This window comes from Gastrolobium bilobum, unplaced genomic scaffold, assembly GCF_033153095.1.
Source record: "Gastrolobium bilobum isolate Gb01-03AN ecotype WA unplaced genomic scaffold, APGP_CSIRO_Gbil_v1 utg3268, whole genome shotgun sequence".
Classification (NCBI taxonomy): Eukaryota; Viridiplantae; Streptophyta; class Magnoliopsida; order Fabales; family Fabaceae; genus Gastrolobium; species Gastrolobium bilobum.
In genome coordinates, this window is record NW_026899992.1 from 1,134,194 (window position 1) to 1,157,508 (window position 23,315).

Here is a 23,315-nt window from a genome sequence, read left to right on the forward strand (position 1 = left end):
ATACGAACCGATTTCATCAAAGGCAAGAATACATAAAAAATAGAAATATGGATTCGTTTTTTGTCACGTGACATAACAAGAGCTTTTGACTTGTACACACAAATCAAATAGAAGAATCATACTTAAAAAAAAAAAAAAAAGGTCAAGATTTAGAACGGGGTCCTTAGGATACGGAACTGGATCTTGTTGCAGGAAGAAACAGTGTCATTCCTACAACACGACAAATTGATTTCCCTAAAATTATACACCCTAAAAAGATACAATAAAAATATGTATACGTGAGGTGGGAATTGGGCGAGTGAATTCAACAAAAGTATGCGAGGCAAATTTGTAATAGACAACTGAGTAACCTACAAGCTTAACTCAAAAGAGGGTGCGAGCTAATTAATGTAATCATGATCTGAGTATTTTACAAATGGATTGGAATTCAATATTCTCTTATTTGGTTGGAGGAATAATTTTAAAAAGGAAACTTCATCAATTTAGCTTCGAACAATTATTCTAATCAAAACTGGAGGATAGGTGGAGGAAAAGTTAACCATGAACAAGTATTTTATATTACTTTACTTAATAATAAAATTCATTATATTATACAAAGTTCCTCCATTACGTACTATTGTTACAGGACATTCAATTTTTTTTAAAAAAAAATTACAATAAGACATATTTTATTATAAAAACACACATTATTAAAATATCCTAAAAAGTAAAAAAAAAAATATAATCAAGAATATTTTTATAATTTTTTTATTTTAATCCTAATCTTGTGATAAGAATATATAAATAAGTTTCTCTGAGATAATTCACATAACTCGGTTGGTAAAGGTGTAGGATATGCAATAACGGTGTGCAAATTTAAATATTAGAATGCATTATGTTCCTTTTCTCCTATACCCTGTGTCCTTACTTGAACCAAACATAAAATAATATTTGAATAAATTGAGAAATATTAAACATTAAAGAAAAATCAAATTAGAGAACTTGTGATATATATATATATATATATATATATATGGGTAAACATTTCTACTGGCACTTTAGATAAGTTTATCTACAACCACCATTTTTAACTATGTTCTCCCGGGAGAGCATAGTTATAATATTAAAATTGTATTTTTTCTCTCTTCTCATTTACTTTTCAGAACTTGTCTGCTGACGTGGAGAGAGAAAAAAAATCAACTTTAGTGTTATAACTATGTTCTCCCGGGAGAACATAGTTAAAAGTGGTGGCTGTAGATAACTTTATCTAAAATGACTGTAGAAATACGTTTCCCATATATATATATATATATATATATATATATAGAAAAATAATTTCTACAGCAACTGCACATACATACAGCAAGCCAGGATATGGTTTCATATACTGGCTTTTACTTTCTTTCTTTTTTTAAAAAAAAACAATAGAGCCTTTTTCTAGGTCAGCTGCATATAGCATCTCTATGCAACCGTTACAGAAATGTTGCGTCCTGTATATATACACGATAAAGAAATAAAATATTTTTATTAAGTAACGGACTTTCTTCATTTCACCTTGTGGGGAATGGTCATGTTTATCGTTAAAGAATTGGTTCTCTACTTTTGTTCCATTACGCACTCAAGTTAGTTAGGACTATCAACTATGATATTCTGATTAATCCCAGATAGCGATATCCATTTCTTACACTACCGCTGAAATCTCACTTCTTGTGCCTTTAGAACTTCTATCCTTTTCCTTTTTCTTTTCCTTTCTCTTACCCTTTTTGTTTGGCGAGCTAGGTAAAGAATTTGGGAACAAGGGTACGAAGAAGCAAAATAGTATTTGTTATGGACCTAACTAATAAGGCCATATCCCAACAAAGTATACCCTATAAACAGTCTAATTATTAGAGGATAAAGGGATAAGATCATTTTCTTAACTAGAGGATAAGCCTTCATAACAGTCCAAGAATAATGAGGGCCCAAATAATTTTATACATAAAAAGTAATTTATTTATCACTTGAGATTGTGGGAGCATGAAAATGATTAAACCCAACGATTTGATCTTACATAAATAACATAAATTTTTTAAAATATCCTTTATTAATTCTCTCAATCCCCAAGACGGCTTAGTTTTGAGATTACTGAAGATAATTAATTTTATCTCTTATGACAAGAGAGATATTTTTTCGTTTCTCTCGCAACAGAAGATAAAATTATCTCGTGCACTTTTGTTTTATAAATTTTATCAAAACATCCTTTAATAATTTCTCTATACTTACAATCTTTTTTTTTACAACTTCTTACAACCATATCTTATCACCGTTGATTTCCAGCAATCAACAGTTATCATTTATTGTGAATTAAATTTATTAATGAATTTAATTTGTTAAAATAATAACCGTTGATTGGTAGAAATCAACGGTGATAAGATATGATTGTAAGAGGTTGTAAGAAAAAAAAGTTGTAACTATAACCTTGCTCATTTAGAGGTTGTTGGAGATAATTTTATCTCCTGTAAAACCCTCAAAATGATATAATTTTGAGGTTGTGGAAAATAATTTTATCTTCTAGAGAAACTATATATATATGAAAAAATATTTCTACAGCCACTTTAGATAAGGTTATCTACAGCTACCAAAAACTACGTCGTTTTGATTAATGAAGAGTGTCTGTAATTTTAGCTGATTAATGAAGGGTGTTTCAGTAAAATGTATATAATAATTTTAGCTATCCCAAAAAATATGTCATTTTGATTAATGAAGGGTGTTTCTGTAATTTTAGCTGAATTAATAAAGGGTGTTTCAGTAAAATATATATAATAAAAAAATAAATAAAAGTACAGAAGCACCCTTCATTAATTCACTTAAAATTACAGAAATACCCTTATTAATCAAAACGACATAATTTTTGAGATAGTTGTAGATAACCTTATCTAAAGTGACTGTAGAAATATTTATTCCATATATATATATGTATATATATATATAGGGCTTAACATTTCTGTAGCAGCCGTAGATAGTGTTATCTACAGCTAACACAGAAAAGTGGGTTCCACGGCTTTTTAAAAAAATAAAAAAAATAAACTCAGGATCCGTTGTCGTATCCTAGGATCCGGACGCGGATTCTTGCTTGCTGTAGGTACAACAGCTGTAGAAATCATTTTGCCATATATATATTATGACTAAAAATTTTTATCACCTTTACAACTAATTTAATCACCATTATATTATAATTAAATTTAATGGCTTATAATCAATTCTTATAAACATAATTATCACTCTTAATTCTCTATTACCCTCTCTCTCTCTGCGTGTGTGTCCTGTCTCTTTCGCTATTGCTGACCTCACCCGAAACTCCTGCACGCTGTTCTCTACAACCATTGCTCTCAAATCATCTATATTCCTCAATTCCCTGACTTCTTCCCTTTTTTCTTGGGTTCTCAACGCTCTCTTGCTGAATCCGTTTTTTCACATTTCTAGGGAATGTTCTTTCCTTTTTACTATCCCTCTCTGATATTTGAATTTACTAAAGCATAATTAAGTTTATAAGGATAGAAAGAAAATGAAGCAAAGAACATAGGTATTCATCGAGAACTGTTTTACCCAAAAACTATTAGGAAAACAAAAATACATTTATTAAAACAAGCTTATTTATTATAGTTTTATTATTTCAAAAGACTGGTTCAATTTAAATATTTAAATATGAATGAACAGTGGAATCGTTGAAGCAATGATCGATAATCACAATTGTTGAATCAATGAAGTTAAAATTTGCTCGTTTATTTTCCAATATCGAGTCATAACTCCCAGAGTTTTAAAATAATAATCTGATAAATCTGCAGCCCGTCTATGATTTTATATACAACGTGGAGTATTTTTTTTTTTTTTCTAATAAGGAAATAGAAAAGAAACAAACCTGCGATTTGAAGAAAATGCAAGAGGCAAATTTATCAATTTTTCATGTGAAATTTAGAAGATCTAGAGAGGAGAGAGAGAGAGAGAGCGCGCGAAAAGATGAAAGAGAATTATGAGTGATAATTAGATTTATAAGAATTAATTCCGAGTCATTAAATTTAATTCTAATTTAACAGTGATTAAATTTGTTGTAAAAGTAAATTTTTTAATGGTAATATATATATATAACTTCTTCGACTCCAGTACTATTCGAGTTTCCAAACCACATTTCCGGATACAGCAAATAAACGTTAGAATAAAGGCATTAAACAAATTTGTCCATTTTTCGGGGTCTCGAAGGGGGGTGGAAACACATAAGAACTCTTGCATGGAAATAGAAAAATAGATGTAACTCCAGTTACTTCGGAAGGGGGTGGAAACACATAAAGAACTCTTGCATGGAAATAGAAAAATAGATGTAACTCCAGTTACTTCGGAAATGGTAAGAAAACAGTATAAGTGATCGTAAATACACTCGTACACTACAGATTCAACAAATAAACCACGACGCAACCAGACACCAGACTGAATACAGTCATTCCCACGGAAAGAGTGACACGAGTGTATAATTTGAACAAATGAAAATAATATTATTTGCAAATAACAATTAACAAAATTTTAAATTAAAAAACAAACAGAACGGGTAAGAATCTGAAGAAACACCTTCAGAACAGAATTTCTATGGCTAGGTATTTAACGCACAATTCAAATGTACAATGTTTTCGTTGTCATCTCTAAATTTACTACCGCTTTCCTGGAAAACATCCCATATGATCCCCACTAATTATCAACAGAATCAAATAGAAAACCATCATCTTGCCAGACAAAGACGATCAATGACTCCATCATGTCCGGTGAAAGTATGCACGCCAGCTAGATATAATTCAAAATTCGCAGTAACAGCTCTCTGATGACGTAAAATATATCGAAGCAGGTTTGAGGAATGCCACTAAATTTGGTGATCAATGAGTATAGAATACACAAACCGCTTACAATGCCACCGATCAAAGCAGGCTCCCCAGAAGAATCAATGCTCCAAGTGTTTTACACAATCACAAGAAAACCTGCAAGTATTAATAACAATGAAGTCTGCAAACCTTGCTGAGGCATCAATCAAAAAAGAAGAAACGAGCATGATAAGAAGCAAATTATACATAATCCGTCCAAAGCCTTTAGAAGTTATTTGTGATACCAATAATCACCATTCAGACACTGGCAAAACTTGCAAAATTTTCATCCAGATTGAGAGTAAATTTTACTGATAAAGAATGGGTTTTACAACCTCCGATTACTTTTCTCAGCAGCCCAACTGCACAAACTGCTACAAAGCCTTCTCAATTTGGGAGGCAACATTGGCATCAACAAAAAAGAAATACAGAATACCATCCTACAAAACCAGCCCCCTTCAAGTTGGCAGTAGGATACATAAAAATTGCAGGAACATTTTTCATGAAAGCATTAATATCATATTGTAGCTGAGAAGATCTAAGCAAAGCTCAAGATACTATCCCACCTCTGACGCAAGTGCTATTTGTAGTCACCTCCCTTGAACCACTCTATAATTTAGGACCAGGTCATCTGTTCTCTTCCATACATAAGCTCGAACTGTGGATAAGCTCATTTCAGGAGACAATACCTGGAAATAATCAAAACAGTTGACTGAATGCATAATACTTCCGAAGAATTAACGTATAAACAGAATATCACATTAAATCAAGGACTATTGTAAATCAAACTGAATTCCTTCCAGTAAATTACGGTAAAACAATATACAAGAGCACTGTACTTTGATCATCAAACATATTAGAAGACATAAGTTAAAAAACTTCTTTAGAACATCAGAAACAAGTTGGAAGAACCCAGTTAAAACTACGGATGAAATACAATGACAGTGATCTATTTTAAGACTTCAATATAATTGTTTAAAGGTTTCAATTAGGAGCATGTAGTATCTAGAAATAAATTTTCTAAAAGGGCATCGCAGTACATTAAGCATTTAAGTCTGAAAACAGAGTTCTTTCAAGTATTATTGTCTGTTCATCTCATCACATCAAGTGAAGGTAACCTAGAACATGATGAATAAAGTTTCTACTAAAAGAAATATTATTTGTTGAATTGGAACACATTTTTTAACTGACCATTTCAAGGTATAATAGGTATAAGGTATATGAACTGATATTAATTCGGGAAAATAAGGCCAAAATTCTTTCAAAGCTACTGACCAAGATTTTATCAATTGATTCTGCATTATAGATTCTAGAAGCTGATCACAGTTGTAACGTTACAATTATAACCCAAAATGTCAAAGGAAGTTCGGAAGTCTGAGGGAATTATGTCTTTGATGACTTGCAGAAAACACAATAATGGGTAACCAAAAATGGCAATAAGGACAGCTAACAGATTCTAAAAGGCATTTGCATGAATTGAAGAGTATAAACTTGCCTGATTGTTGCACAATATCTCAATAGAAGGTCTTATCTTTTGCCAAGGCTTAAACCCAGACCGGAAAGATCCATCCCCAACTGCTTGGTTTTGTAACTGTGACCCAGCAAGTCCAGGGGGGAAATTACCATCGCCATTGACACTATCCATAGGCTTGTCAAGCACCAACTTTTCAACAACATAATTAATAACCTAGACAAAAAAAATTAAAAATTAAAATAAAAGGTGAGGAAGAAGCTCAGTTGATTTTTCTGAAATGCATCATCGACATAGGACAAATATGCCTCCGGAATCCATCCAAAAACAAAGCAATAAATACTTTTGGAAAGTATGATCATGGTCGATTGCCCAACACATAATTCTGCGAATATAATTCAATGACGTGACAGAATCAAGCAACCAAAAAATATTGAAGTTTGTCATCATAACAGGACTCAAAAATCCTACCAGTATTTCTTCAATTATACATGTCTTAACTGCACTTCACTATAGTCTAGAGATGAGGATGCTAACTTACTCTTCCTCAATCCCTCCCACATAAGTCTTTTCGATAATAAAAGATATAAACATTGTAAAGAACCAATTCAACCCAAAAGCTTAAGCTATTAGGTGAGGGCCTCTTTAATGGTTTATATTATACTCTAACAAACATGAAATGACCCGAAAATACCGCTTTGCTTGTCATTAACTGATCATCGAAGTTTAATCTATTGACCTTAGAGTGCATGTCAAAAATGACAAAAAGGCAAAAAATCTAGTGTCCTCACTTCTGTTCAGTATTCTATTTCAATAAATGACCAAAATTAATGCACAATTCATTAGACATAGAATACAAGATAAAAAGCGTAAAACAGTTTTAAGGGGGAGTGATGTACAATAAACAGAATGAGAGGGTAAAATGTAGAGATTTGGAGCAACGAACATAGAGAAAATGATGTAGGGTGCAAAGGACAACAGGGAGAGGGGAGTGGATAATAGAGAGAGAGACAGAGAGATAAGGGAGAAATAGAATAATAGAATGTAAGAGGACATAATAATCTTAAATTCTTAATCAAAGTCTGACAACCCAAATATGTAAAAATAGTACAGCCGAACTTGATATCCAAGTAACCATAATTTCAAATAAAAATAAACGTCATTATTTAAATACTTTCATAACCCAAAATTACTATGATACCCCAATTATAATTAACTTTTAAATCATCCAGATATATGTAAAGAACTCATTCAACCCAAAAGTTTCAGCTATCAAGTAAAGGCCCATAAATGGTTTATATACTTCTCTAACACGCCCCCTTATACGAGAGCCCACTGGGCATGAAAGGTGGATAATGCATAGACCCACCTACCCGTGCTAAGAAATTCCACAAGAGAAAATGGGAGGCGGTGAGAATCGAACCCGGGACACGAGGCTTTGATACTATGTAAATAACCAATTCAACCCAAAAGTTTAAGCTATCAAGTGAAGACCCATCAAAGGTTTATATACTTCTCTAACAATATGTATATTCCATAATCTTAAAACTCCTATATCCTGATATTCTTATCCCATTGACATTCTTCATGAATAAGAAAGGGAAGGGAAGGACTAAAAAGCAAGAATTAAGAGAATCCCTATAGAATAACAATTTAAATTCCAAATGATAGATTGACAGTATAAATCGCACAGGGTATCCAAGCAATCCTAAATTAGTAAATATCCCAAACAATTCCAAATCAGTAAAAGTAATCCACACATTCAACTTACTAATAAATATCCTATTTACAAATTTACAACAAACTCCCAATCTGTAACAATATGATATATGTCCACATTTCCTTTCAGTATTGTCAACGGCAGATGCCATGGCAAAGGAGACTCCCGCCTTAAAACCTCCATCATGTGGCATGTTTGGCATAAGGGGCACCTCAGTGAGGATGTGGATGGTAATTTCTTTCCTCTTGGGCTTCTTAATTGTGGACATAAATATGTCTGTCAGTTCTCTCGGACAAAACTTAGCAATAAATTGGAAGAAAAACACTGCAGAACATCAGTTCATTCCTGACAAACAAATCTGAAACTTGGGCTCTCAACAGAGGGTTCCATTGAGCTTCCTCCCCCTCCACCAACCCTGCACCCCAACCTAAAAAAAGGGGCAAATCCAAAACACAAGGCTTCCCGGCTTACGACGGGTGAGAGTCAATTTTACACAATCTTACAGTTGCATTTTTGTTTCCTGTAACAAGGAGTAACCTTACCGCTGCTCCAAGGCTTGCCCTCCGCTGCACCTCAACCAAAAAAAATAAAATTACAGAGCAGACCGAAATCCTCAGTCACATGATTTTCCTGTATGTTCTTCCTCTAATCTCTTTTGTTCCCCGTTATTTCTTTAGCTGCCAACAGAACTTCTTATTCCTCTGTCTATCTGTCTCTCTCTTTACAATTTCTTCTGCAAATATGGCATGTACAACCTTTTTCCCCTCTTTGTATTCACTCTTTTTATGTGTGTTTCTTGCCACCATACACCATTGACAACACTACTACTTTTTCCATAGCCCACTATTCATATTCCATGCCCCATCAAGAACGAACAAAGGAAAGGAGACACTTATTAAACAACTAATGTAGACATGTTTCAACTACAGGGGAAATGCATGCCAAAAACATTGCAGAGCATCCCTACAAGAAGAAAACAATGTCCTGACTGCTAGTTTTTTTGCATATGGAATAGATTAAGAGTTGGTTTGGATGGGGCTTCTATGCCCAAGAAGAAGCTAGAAAAAAGCAAAAATACTGCTTTTTATTGTTTGTTTTGTTTGAGTTTATAAGTTGATTCAGGATAAAATGTTAGCCGATACAAAGCAAACCTTTACTTTCTTTTTCCTAGAATGGCACTGAAGCTAGCTCAGTCAGAGAATGTTAGTAATAGTTCTGAGAAAGCAAGGTGTAATGATTCCAACATTGAAATTTCCTTTCAAGTTTGTGTTGAAGTCCTCACATGCATTTTACTAAAGAGGATTGGAACAACTTAGTCAACAAATTAATAACAATATTGGAAAAAATTATAAGAAAAATTTGAAAAATAAATAGGATCCGTTGAAACAAGAATTTGGCATGTGGGCAAGGATGGTTGAAAAGGAAACAGGTCTTAGATGGTACATGAAGCACCGATACTCCGAATTTTTTTTTCCAACGTATCCGATACGCTTATCGGAAACGTATTGTATCGTATCGACTAATTAACGGTCGTATCGAGAACGTATCGGGAACGTATCGAAAACGCCGTGTCGGAGTCGGTGCTTCATGTATCCATTGAAGACCACTGCAGTAGTGGTGAACAGCCAATGGCAAAATATGTATTTTCAATTGAATACAATATTAAATGAAATCTTAGATCTTCATTACTAAATGTTTTACTTATTGATTCAGTGTTCACTTTTAATATAAGAGAATTCAAAATATTTGAATTGGAAGGATAAAGTACCAAAATTCTAGACTTCAATGGAATGATGTTTCAAAAATGTGGTTGCTACTAGTTATACTTATTTATACCGCAACCGCATACTTCTTCATATGCAGAAGCAATTGATAATGAGTTAGTTGATGAAAGCAAGCATGGTTTGGAATGAACAGAAGAGAAAGGGATACTAATGAACATCCCTTGGACCATAGTGAGTGGCCAAGTGTACATAACTATGAACCAAAAAAAAGGAAGAAAGGTAGGAAGGGAGAGAAAGGGCAAGGAATAGCAAAAAATTAAACACTTCCCTGATTAGATCCTCGATAATATCATAGTTATTAATATGATAGCAGGTAATGGTTGGTAGCAGCCAACCTCAAAAATGCTATAGCGGTATAACGGATAGCAATATAGCCAATACAGCAAAGTCCACATAAATGATATACTTAAATTATACTACACATATAATATTAATGCATTAATATAATTGTGATGGAGGGGGTCTGACCGTCTTATCATTTATAATCATTCAATATAAAATAATAATATATTACTATATATTCATATCGATAATATATTCAAATTAATAATATATTCTATAATATATATAAAAACAGATTAATAATATACTAAGAGTTTCAAATTTATATATATATATATATATATATATATATATTAATAATAGTAATACCCTATGGAGATCAGAATAAATAAAGTTTGTTTTTGGACTTCAATTGCCACAAAATGATAGAGAGAGAGAGAGAGAGAACTGCTCCTTCACGCTGGTGATAAATATAGAAAAAGAGTCAGAGAGATTGAAGGATGCTGGAGATCGAAACAGAATCTGTAAGATGAGGTTTTGCCGCTGTCAAAGGGGTTGTACCGTCATAGACTTACCAAAAATTAGGTGAGAGAGAGATTGAAGCTAGAAAATGGGTGAAAGAGAGAGAGAACGAAACAGAGGCAGCACTATAGATCGATATTTTGGAGTGATGAAATTGTAAACTAGGGTTCAGAAATAAAAGGGGTAATAGTCTTTTCTACCCTAAAAATATTAAACAATAATACCCTTAACATTAAAAAATTTAACTTTCTCCATCAGTAGCACAGAAATCGCGCCGCTACTCCTGCAAAACTTTACTGCGAATATCAGCCGCTACTACCGCAGCATTGCGTGTGATTTGTTACAGCTAAGTGTCATTACCCGCTACGGATGCGGTATTGCGCTATATTGCATCGCTTTTTCCATCTATGGATAATATTGACCAATTGTCACATACATACGAACCAAAGACATGCGAGGTTTAGTAGAAGGCAACCCTACATACAAATTGGTCACTCTAATCTTTATCCTAAAAGATAATAGAAAGGCATTTATCCATAATAGAGAAAATGAATCTCACAATGCTATCGATTTTCTCAGCATGTTTACGATTGAAGGCTTAAAAAAGATACAACTTGTACTTAAGTTTATATTTGATGTTGACCTCGTGCTTGGTTTTATGTCTGATGCTGAATTTGAACTAGGGTTTATATTTGATATTGAACTTGTACTTTGATTTCTATGTGATATTGAAATCATAATTTGGTTTATATTAGAATTATCGAAATGAAGTTACTTTAGTTCTAGTCAATAATGATTATTGTTTCATAACACAATTTATTTTTGTTGTTTCATAACAATTTATTTTTGTTAAAATAGGATGTCTAATATATTTGACCCAGATAGCACAAATGAATTAATTCAAACGAATAAAAATACAAATAGATCAAGTGAAGAAGGATATGTTACTACCAGCAACTAAACTAATTGTTATATCTATCTTACATTATTGTTCACTACATGTAGACAAACAAAGAACAAAACATCAATTCTTTCAGGACATGTATGTTTGGCAGAACAGAAAAGAGGGAATGAAAATATATATTTTTGAACAATTTCAGAAGAGAAAGGATGTGTTTAGTAGTTTGGTGAGTGACATGATTCAAAACCATAGATTAAAACCAACACAACATGTTGGCGTTGAGGAAGTTGTGGCCATGTTTTTGTAAATGATTGGTCATGGAGCACTTATAGAGAAGTTGGAGAGAGATTTCACCATCTTGAAGAGACAAAATTAAGGGAATTTAATCATGCATTAAAATATGTTCAAAGTATAGGACTTCAGGTCATTAAGCCAAACATGATGTTTAGGGAAGCTCCATAATCTATCAAGGATGATGAAAGATATTGAGCCATACTTTAAGGATAGGATAGGAGCTATAGATGGCACTCAAATTGCTATTCACGATTACTTGCATAAAAAATTTCTTATACTGGCACAAAGGGAATAACTACCATGAATGTCCTTGCTAAATTTGACTTTAATATGTGCTTTACATTTGCATGATAGGATGGGAAAGGTGTGGGTATAATACTAAAATTTTCATGAATCTCTTAAGACAGCCACATTTATAACTGGGAAAGTATGTCATATATTTATTCAATGTTAATGTAAATAATTCATATGTAGTTGTTTCAACTATATAATATATAATTGTTTCAAATGACCTTTTATTATAGGTAAATACTTCCTTGTTGACTCTGGAATCATAGTTTCAAAGGATTTTTAGGTATATATAGAAACACAAGATATCATCTTCCTCAATTCAAGTTGGCCCCAGCTTTTGGATCAAAAAAGAAAGCCTTCAATTGTCATCATTAGTGTTTGAGGAGTATCATTCAAACAACCTTTGGAGTTTGCAAAGCAAAGGGGAGGATATTCTAGAACATGATCAACTTTGGGCTCAAAACTCAATTTGCTATCATATGGGCAGCCTTTGCTCTCCATAATTATATTCAGAGAAAGGATTCTCATGATATAGATGTACTAAGAATATTTAAGAATATCGGTGTGTTTGAAGCCAAATATGATGATCGAAGAGAACATGAAAGGGAATGGCCAAGTGCATAATTGATTAGATTAATGGAAGAAACGAGAGATAATATTAGGAATAAATTGTCAGCATGAGTGTGTCGTTAGCTTTGGGAAAGCTATTGTGAAACTGATAATATTTTTATGACTATAATACGCTATAATATGACTTCGAGTTAAAATTATTTTTCATTAGTGGTATGAATTTTTATTGTTTCGTATCATTTATTTCCTAATTTTTTAGTTATTGTCTTTGTATAAATAATAAATTAAGAAATTTTACAAAAATTCTCTTATTAAATAATATCAAGATGTTCACAAATAAAAACCTATAATCGCAATTTAATTATGATATTATTAAGCTTATGATTGCTTTTCATTCAAATATTATGCGAGCAAAAAAACACTATACATATTCTTTTTAATAATTTTATATATAAATGTGTTTTTTTATTTTAAAATCCAAACAACTTTTTTTACATAAAAATGCTTTTTAAATACTACATCCAAAAGAAAATTAACTTTGGCTTTTGAAAAAAAAAAATCTAAAAAATAATGCATAAAAGTCATTTTTTTTCAAAAGTCATCCAAACGGACTTTAACTAGCAAATTCAAGGATATGCACGTTAAAAGCAATTCACAGATTCAAGGACAAAGATACAGAACATCGTCCTCTTCCCACAGAACCTTTTCTTTTCATATAGAAATGCAGAAAGACTGAGAAAGCACATGAAATTATTATTTCCCATTCGTCAATTACTATGAAATGTTAAAACTTACTTTATGAATTCTTAGTATACGAGGGGCACTTAGTTTCCCTTGCGTGAGGATCTGGACAGTAGAACCTTCACATGGATGCAAAAAGAAACTGCATCTGCAGAGGTTATCACAAAAGAATTTATATTAAAGAGATTATATAACTGGCCAAGATAAATGATGATCATAAAGATTTTAAGCATTATAAAATTGCAATCATGATAAGAAACTCAAATCCATAGGTAATGTTTTCCACTTGTTTTCAAGTCTAGAAAAGTAAGAAAACATTTTCAATCTTTTTATGACTATAACTATCACAAGTGAAAAAATTGTTTAAAGATACTAAGAGAAATACATAGAACCAAGCAACAGATACCACAGGACTTATAGGAAGCAAACTACTATGGCTTCTTTAGAGAAAAAGAGACAATGTGCTGAAACAGTGACTATCATATAACTATCAACAGTTAAGTTCTCATTCAGAGAACAAGGGGAACAGCAACTTCAAATCATCAAAACATGCCAAAGATTTGACGTTGAGCTATAATAATAATAACTATAGTAGATTCAGTAAAGAATCAGTTAATCATGCTATACAAGATACGTAAACTGTCAAGACCAAACTTTCTTCCTTGCTACTACAAGCATGGGTTACATGCAACAATTTCGAGAGAATAAAAATTTACTTGAAGCCAAAACGTTACTTGGTATTTTCTTTAGGAGGTAACCGATTATTCAATACACAGTCCAGACACCACCAGGGGAAGTCTTTATCATCCTCCGTTCCATCTAGATCAGTCATTTTTCTTCTCCATGGACCTCCATGAGTTCCCTCAGTAACAATGGAAGGAGGGGAAACAACTGAGAATTCAAATGGAGGATAAACCATAGCATCATTCTCAGAACTTCCATCAACCTCTATTTTTGAATGTGTAAGACTTCTACTAGTAGCAATATCCTTTCCAGGTAATAATTCCCCATTAGCAGGAGCTGGAGTTCCCATTTTTTGCTTTCGTTTTATCAACCAATGAGCCAAGAGCCCTTTCAGTGTTTCTCGAGCCAAGTTAACCTGTAAAGAGGAAGAGACGTTAGGCTGCTTCCATATATTTAAAGAAACAAACAAGAACCAGTTTTGGTTGTAGTTGATCATAATAAGTGAGCGTTTTAGAAAACTGTAGATGCAGATAAAAGAGCACCTCCACAGAAATATAACTTTTAAATAAATGCTACCATGTCCAGGATAATAGTAGCATTGCAAGCATCATTTCAGATAAAGCAAGAACAGAGTAAAATAGGAAGATCATTACATTTCACTGACAGTAACGAATGTCACATGCATGAAGATGAATTACCTAAACAACTGTATGAACTTGACATTATTAATCATTATAGCCAATAGTAACTAGCAAAAAAAAAAAAAAAAGGAGAATGAACGATGTAGGCAGTTGTGTAAACTGGATATTGATTGTTACAGCCAGTTATAACATACCAATGTTAGGAAACCACACATTATTAAGGTGTATTCCAGGAGGGGCGTAGAGCATTAAACTCCTAGACTAGCCAAGGAAGTGTGACTTGGCTTTGCGCGGGAAAAGATGTCGTATCAGCTAAGGGAGAGGGAAACATAAGAAGAGAGGGGAAAGGGATGTTTGGGGTACATTGAATGTATTGGGAAGTGATTAGGGATGCAGAGCCTTTCAAAAGCTCTGTTATCGATTTCTTTTCTATTTCTACTGTAATTCCTCACACGACACCGGTTATCCCACTGATATCAGGATTATAATACAATATACACTGTTCTTGTTCCTATTTCGGTGTGAATTCTCTCGCATTCCTATCAATAGAATAGGAACAAAAGCATTATGATAAGAAATTAAAGAGAAGGGCAAGTAAATTGCTTACGAGAATATATTCATTTACCTTATCATCTTCAGGCTTGCCTCCAATGTTAAGCTCTGCTGAATACATCTCTGCACAAAAGCATTGGGGAGAGTCCAAATGTACAGACAAACTTCCAAGTTTGGTATCCACTGTGAACCAAGGAGGAATGCTAACCTGAAGCAGTATGGAAAGAAAATAAAAAACAGTCAGAACTAACAAACCAATATAATTAAAACAAGTATAATTAACAATAAAATTGATGATGATGAATATCAATTATCATACCATCTCAAATAGCTCTTCCTTTTTCTCCTCGAGTGAAACCTATATAGTTCACATGTAAAGTATGAGCTATTTTGAACTAAAAAACAAGCCCTATCAGCTATAGTTGAAATTCGCAAATAATAATCAGTATTACTAATTTACTACGCTTCTTCCCTAACAAGATACGGTTATGCAGATTACCAAATAAAGTACAACCAATGCTCACCTTTCCATAATCTTCAACTACAACACCTTTTGTAATTTCCCACAACTTCACTGAACCAGAAGTATCCTACAAAGAGTGACATTTATAAGCTCAGAAGATAACAGACAGAAAGATTATCAACTTAATAACAGAATAGATGACAATTAACACATTCAGCATATTGACATGAACAGAAAACACCATCATTACCTTCGTCAGGATATGCCTCTTGTTATTTAGAACTTCATGCTGTACAATTGCAGGGGTGCCAGGAATAGTTAAGGTAGGCTGTTTATATACAGGAACCTGTTGATATTTGTAAATTTGGCAACAGAAAGAAAAACTATTAGTACTCCAGAACAGAAAGAGCCAAAAGAACATTTATTTTTCAAACGGAAACTTATTGGAAGACAAATCTCATCATATCCCCAAAAAGGAAACACTAAAGAGGGTGCGTAAACAAATGTTTCACCTTGACATGTACATGTGCAACCAGTATTATGAGTTCTCAGACCAATACAACACTTGGTAGATAAAATAATAAAATTAGTAGGTTGAACTTTTGAGAAATAAATATAACATACAGGGGTAGATCCCTCTAGCGAAATCCTTGCTCTCGAAAAGGACAAATTTCCAGCTAAAAATGAATTTCCTCTTTGGAAAATCTTTTGAGGGTTGCGTCCTTCAGCAGGCCATCTGTGAACTGAAGAGTCCGTTGATGCAACCCATATGCTATCATCATGCAAAGCCAATTGAAGAATAGGGTGTTCCCCTGTGCAAAGCAAAACACTCTCTCTCGTTTGCAAGTCTGTCAAGTATAACTGGACAAATAAAAGAGGACAACAGAAGATGAGCTTCAGAAGTTAACAGAACAAGGACACATCACATAAATTAAGTCATAATAATTAGAAAAAAAAAACTATTTTTGCTTTTTAAATGATAGCTGCACTCACTGAAAAGTCTCTGCCACCACTATAAACATGACTAAACGTTGAAGTGCTGGCAAGAGCCCAAACAGAATCTGTATGAACTGCATAAGAATGCACACAACGCTGCTGACCAAGATCCCAAAGCCTATGAGGAAAGTAAGTGAGATTATTCAACCATACAACAAATAGAAATGATTATAACACCATACGCATGCATTACCTTATTAACTAAAAAAAACACACTACCTTATCATAGAGTCCGAAGATCCTGATAAACAAAACCTGTGACAATAAATGATAAAAATCTCTCAGCTGTTGTAGGAAAAAAGTATTACTTAATTCGAACTAACCTAATAAAAGCAATAAAAATATGCAATGGCGAGGCGAAGGAAACTAAACAGCATTTCATATAGTATACTATTGCTCATTCAATAGCAATCGACTGTGACATTGCCAATGAAAATATTGTGTTAGAGTAAACCTCATTTTCATCCTCCAAAGATACAAGCATCATCAACTAAATCCTCAAAAGATTTTTGTCATCAATGTAGTCTGTCAATAATTTAAAGAGCCATCATTTTGGTCATTTGGTCACCATCCGTTTTAAGGCTGTCTAATAGGCTAACAAGGCAAGTAGATAATGAACATGTCCATCTCCAAGTAGATAATGGGCCGCATCAGTGTCTGTTAGACAGCCTTCCAGCAGAGGGTAACAAAAGGACCAACATAATGACACTTTAAATTATTGAGAGCATAAGTTGATAACAAAAAACTTTTGAGGATTGAAGTGATGATGGTTGTATCTTTGGAGGACGAAAATTGAGGTTCACTCTGTCATTTATGTGTCTAGTCATTTACATGTTGTAACAATATATAGAAATACCATATGAGAAAGACCAAAGCTGGAAGAGATTAGGGGAATTTTTATGATGATAAAAAAACTCATAAATAAAGAGAAGGAAAAAAACAAGTTCCTAACTCCAATGTTTGTAAACAGTATCTTGTCTGGAGTAGAAGAAATACTTTAGGCACAAGGGAGGTAGAACACTCTCAGAAATATAAATGTCAGCTAAAAATTATGTGTCCCACTCAACAAACCTGCCAGTAGAATCCAGAAGCAGAGCCCTGATGTTATCTGTATGCCCTTTTAGCTTTAAAGTCTTTGATCCAGACCTTGGATCCCAAACACGAACAACCTGGATAAACAAAAAAGGAAAGCAAAAATAAACCATGATTTTAGGTTATAGACAAGCATCCCACGATCTAGCTAGTGAAATTCAATGCAATATAATTCAGACTTAACGCCTCTTAAATTCCAAAGGTAATAGCAGAAGCCACAAAAAGTTAGAACATACATGCGAACATGAATAGCACATTGTACCTTTTCTGTACCACCAGAGACAAGAAGTGTTCCACCTTCATTCATTGCCAATGCATAAACAGATTCCTTATGGCCTTTGGCAACAATTGGAACATATCCTTGAGTTTGAGTAGTGTGCATGGATATACTATTGCTTGAGCTGATGGTACGTAAGCTTGTCACTGGTAATGAGTTTCCAGAACCATTGAAACCATTTGAAGCATCATCATCCATAGCATCATCGCACTTTGCAGCTGAAGCAAGTGCAGCTTCAAGATCCCATATAAAAACCTCCCCACCAAGGCCACCAGAGGCAACAATATTGCTCTAAAATTCACGACACTATTAAAGGATCAGAAAATGGATTGGATAAGATACAAACTTTAAATTCAATCAAACTATACATCATATTTGATGTTGAATCCATAAAAACAAGAAGATGAATCTTTTTCTTGATGCACTTAATAGGAAGCACGGAAAGTTTGAAGTACATTACATTTTTTTCAGCTGCTGCAAGGCAAGTAACATAATCTGAGTGTTGGCGGAGCGTCCTAGTACATGTTCCATTGGACAAGGCATTCCATGTCTGGTACAAACACACAATAGCCCAAATAGAAAAACAGGAGTAAAAATTAAATCAGTATTGCTATCATATCAGAAGAGCAAGGATTAATTACAACAAAATAACAACTAACAATAAACAAACCTTAAGTGTCGTATCTGAAGAACAAGAAACAAGTGTACTATCACCTACAAGAACTGCATCATTAACCTGCCAAAATAGAAAAGCAACTTCCATATAGTTAATTGTAACTTATGCTGTTATGCATGTGTCATAAATTGTGTGGATATCTTGTTTTATTTGTATGCAGAGTTCATTATTTCCATTCCCAAATAACGTAGCATGTAAACACTCACAGGATCTTAGAATTAAACCAAAAATATATAAGCTGCACAATGTTTCTAGACTCAAGAAAATTGACAGACACAGTGAAAGATTGGCTAGATCTCAAGAAACTAGTAACTGGAATTTCTAGTAATATAAAACTAGACCCAAAAAAAGAGGTTATTTTAAAGGAAAATAAATATCATATTTACATGGCAAGAAAATGAAATATGATTAATCAACAGTCAAGAGAAGTTCAAGAATTCAGTGACTATTGAAGAGTATTACAACAAATCTCATTAGTAGTTTTGAATATTTTGAACTGACCTACTAATAAAATAAAATAAAGACACCAAAGACAATTAAAAATTACATGCATAATTAAATACTTTACAAAATAAAAAATAAATAAATAAAAATTTATATCCATATTCAAAAGCTGCAGACCACCTTTGTAGATAAAAGACTAGAAATTAATAAAAATAAAGTCATCTCAATCAGACTTCATATAAGGGGCCCAAATAATTCGTTACATACGTCCCAAGAATGAGAAATATTTTGCACATAAGTGTTTAAGCAAGAAGATTACATGCATAATTAACATAAAATCCATGTAACTATCCATCCTAGGAAAAAGTTTTAAAAATAATAAAAATTATTATATACACACACATATATACATATAAAAGAATTACCCAATCAACATGAGATTCAAAGGTAGCAGAGCATGTCGCTGCATCCTCAGCTAGTGCCCACCGTTTTAGCTTGCCATCACGGCTCCCAGAAAAGAGATAATCAGACCCATCAGATACAGCAGACTTATGTACAGCCAAACAATTTATGCCTGCACAATGCTGCGGAAAAGAACCCACTTTCAAGAGAATGTAGATAGACCAACTAAGAAAGAAAAATTTCAAATTATAAAGAATTTCCAACTAAAACATGCAAGATTGATGCAAAAGTAGCATCTATTACATGCACTTTATGAACAAAATGTAGTACCTAGCCAAAACAATTCAGACACCAAAGTGACACAAACTATTGATGAAACTTTAACTGATTATAAGTAAAATAGTGGGTAAATAAAAACAATTATGCGAAAAACAAGAACTCAACCAAAGGATCTATTGTTGAAAGATAGAGAAAAATAGGAATACCACTTCAAATAGATTTTCATCCAACTAAGTGAAAAATCTATGAATTTATTAACTTTATGAATGAAGCAATCGATCTCATCTAGTTGCCAGGTTTATATGCAAATATCCAAGAAAAGATTTGTAGGGATAAAGATGTACATTACAAAAAATAAACATGAAACTTGTTCATTTTCCTGGAACAAATAAATAAAGAAATAACGAGTTCACCTTTGTGTCATCAGAATCATTCAACACATACGTTAATCTCTTCTCTTTGCGAGGGCGAGTTGAATTGTTTGTGTTCCCAGCACTACCCACGCGGTGCATTGCCGAAACTATGACAGTACATCAATGATATATCACATAGCATAAATAGCACATCCAGGAGTAAATTGAAGAAAATGTAAAGTTGCTATACTAAATTAAATGATTTGCTTCAACCATACATAAGTCATATGGCATAAGATATATACAATTTAAATTTAGAAGTGATTAGCAAAATGAAGAATCGGTAAACTCAATTGAATAATTTCTGTAGTTCACAAGTGTTACAAAAGGGAATCCAGATCTAACACCTTGACCTTATGTTAGAAGTTATTTTGTTGGAGAATCAAGAATAGACTCGTATGCCTCAACTATCAACCGTAAAACTTCTACTAATTCACACACATTTAAATTTCAAAAAATGTCTCAAAATGTCTCCGACAAATTCATCTCACTAAACCCAATAACAAGATAGCAAACATCAGAAACAACCCACCTTCTGTCTCTAGGCGCTTCAAAATCTATCCCCATTACCAATAGACCAAAAGAAATATATCCACAATTATTAAAGCCACAACCATAATTGAACAGTTAACAATTTGTTCATCAATCCTAATAGTTCATCATAAAACAATTCCAATAGTTCACTGTACAGAAGAACCCTCAAGTCTCAAGGGAACTGTCAGTTTCCACAAAAGTGCCCGCTATACCAATGCATTAGGCATAGCCCAGGAGTTTTGAGATTAAATAAATGTAGTGCATCTAATTCTTTGCAAATATAGAAACAATCCAAAGTATATCCAAAATCAAATTAAAAAAAAACATATTGAGACAGATTGCGAATATAGTGTACAGTCTATACAATGCAAAATAACAAAAACAAATACTAAAAAGCACCTTAAAAGTCAAAACTGAGCCCAGGGGAACCAATAATTTCACTGAACCACAAGAAACAAGACTACCTCAAATAAGACCACGATATTATGTACAAATAACATAAAAAACCAAAATAATGATTTGCTGAACTGAGGTCTAAACTACATTAAAGCTTTTTCCCAATCTACGTCCTATCCTTTTTACCAAAATAACTTCTATCAGCCAATCGCTACTCAATTTGCTGACAAATGTTTCCTGCTATGGAATGAGATTAACTAGCCTCAAGAGTCTTCTCAATATCTCAACTAACGGTATACTGAATTCTTCAATTCCACAGTCTATCACCAGTTTTGTTTCTTGCAATCATGCTTCGATAACCCTTGCATCCAACCGAAGCTCAAACTCCTTCACCAGTCAAAGCTATATTTGATATCGAATTCGCAGAAAACTCAATGTGAATTTAAAACCAAACCACAAAGTTACATAATCAATCACCAAAGACAAACCTAAAAGAGAAAATAGATTGAGCCAGCCGAAGCTATCGATTATACACAAAGTACGAAAACGTAAAAAATTTAAAAATATATTTACATAATAAAAAAAATTCTTAAACCGCTACGGTAATTAACTGTCCCGATCATAAGGTTGGGCATTTCAACGCAGTAACGCGGTCTAAGCTAAAACCAACTTATATAAGATGCATAGAATTTTCTACAATCGTTGCGTATAAATAATCGAAGAAATCGAGAATGGAAGAGTGGAAGAAAAAAAAAATGAAGTCCTAACCTCGATCAGTAATGAATGTGCAATACTGTTTTTGTGCTTTGTTTGTTTTTCTACCGCGGAAGCTTCAATTTGTAGAGAGAGAAAGTTTCTTTTTGAGAGAGATAGGGAATGGAGAAAGAGGAGAGTGAACAACAGAACATGGATGCAAATGTAAATGGGCTTTCGATTTTATTGTGGCAGCTCATTTGACTCAGTTTGTGTTTTTTAATTGAGGACAAGATCGTCTTTTCATGTCCAGGATAAAACCATACATGGAAAATCCGTAGGCGCTAACACGATGATTTGCGCTTTAGGTCCCGGAATTACTGCATGATTCATTACCAATTTACCACATGTCCCTATTGCGTGGCTATACCAAATCTATAGATTGATGACAAATCAATTACTTGTAAGCTTTTAACAGAAATTTTATACGGAATATGCAATATCCTTTTTCTTTTTTCGATATTCCCTCCTCCACTCTAGCCTTCGAGAGAACTTTTTGTGACTCAAGGAGCACTTTCATAAAAAAAATGTGATATTTGGATTAAAAAAAAAATTCATCTCTCTCCTACGTACACATTACCATTTTTATCAGTTTTTTTTAAAATATTTTTATCAGTTTTTTATTGGCTCGTCCCATTGAATAGTATTTCAAGAGCACCGTAATAATTTCGTTAGCCTTCAGCCATTTATTTTTCTTAAAGAAAAAAACAAACAAATGGAGATACCAAAAGAACTTATGTGATTTAGTGTTTCAATATAATTTTTTATGATATTATTTAGCATGTGACGCTAATCATGGCACATTAGGGGTTGAAATTTGGGATATATTTTTTATTGGATTTGATTTAATTTAAATTTTCTCATTGAGGAAATAATTTGTTACAATCCGAAGCATGATTGTGTGTCAACAATTATTTGTATTATTTGAGAAACAATTCAAAAAAAAAAATTCTTTAATAAGTATTTTTTTTTTTGGTACATGATCTTTAATAAGTATTTGATGTTGATAATACATGCTTTAAAAAGTGAATGGTGCAAAACAACTCTTTAGATTTTGAGAATTGCTTCCATGCGTGGATGGACTTAGGGGTGGTAAACAAACAAGGCTTTTGACTTGGCTCGTGAAAGCTTGAGTTTACATGTTTAAAATTGATTGTTGGAATCAGGTTTGGACTCGTATAAAAGCTCGTTTAATAAAAAGGTCTCAGGCTCTAATTCAAAAGCTTGGCCTTAGAGCCTTCCAGACTGGCCTAATATATTAATTTTTATTTTTAT

General features: G+C 33.1%; 1 protein-coding gene across 1 annotated transcript; it reads right to left on the minus strand.

The window, feature by feature from the left end:
- Positions 1-4,356: 4,356 nt before the first annotated feature.
- Positions 4,357-22,180, minus strand: LOC133294694 (uncharacterized). The gene is made up of 19 exons (XM_061493427.1): positions 22,056-22,180; positions 20,358-20,464; positions 19,689-19,847; positions 18,814-18,879; positions 18,604-18,693; positions 18,129-18,434; positions 17,846-17,943; positions 16,994-17,029; positions 16,772-16,892; positions 16,403-16,639; positions 16,029-16,124; positions 15,840-15,905; positions 15,635-15,673; positions 15,389-15,523; positions 14,173-14,537; positions 13,493-13,586; positions 6,358-6,549; positions 5,429-5,551; positions 4,357-4,979 (listed from the first exon to the last, which is right to left on the minus strand). The coding sequence occupies exons 2-18, from the start codon at positions 20,454-20,456 to the stop codon at positions 5,453-5,455; spliced, it is 2,298 nt and encodes a 765-aa protein (XP_061349411.1). The 5' UTR covers positions 20,457-20,464; positions 22,056-22,180; the 3' UTR covers positions 4,357-4,979; positions 5,429-5,452.
- Between the last annotated feature and the right edge of the window lie 1,135 nt (positions 22,181-23,315).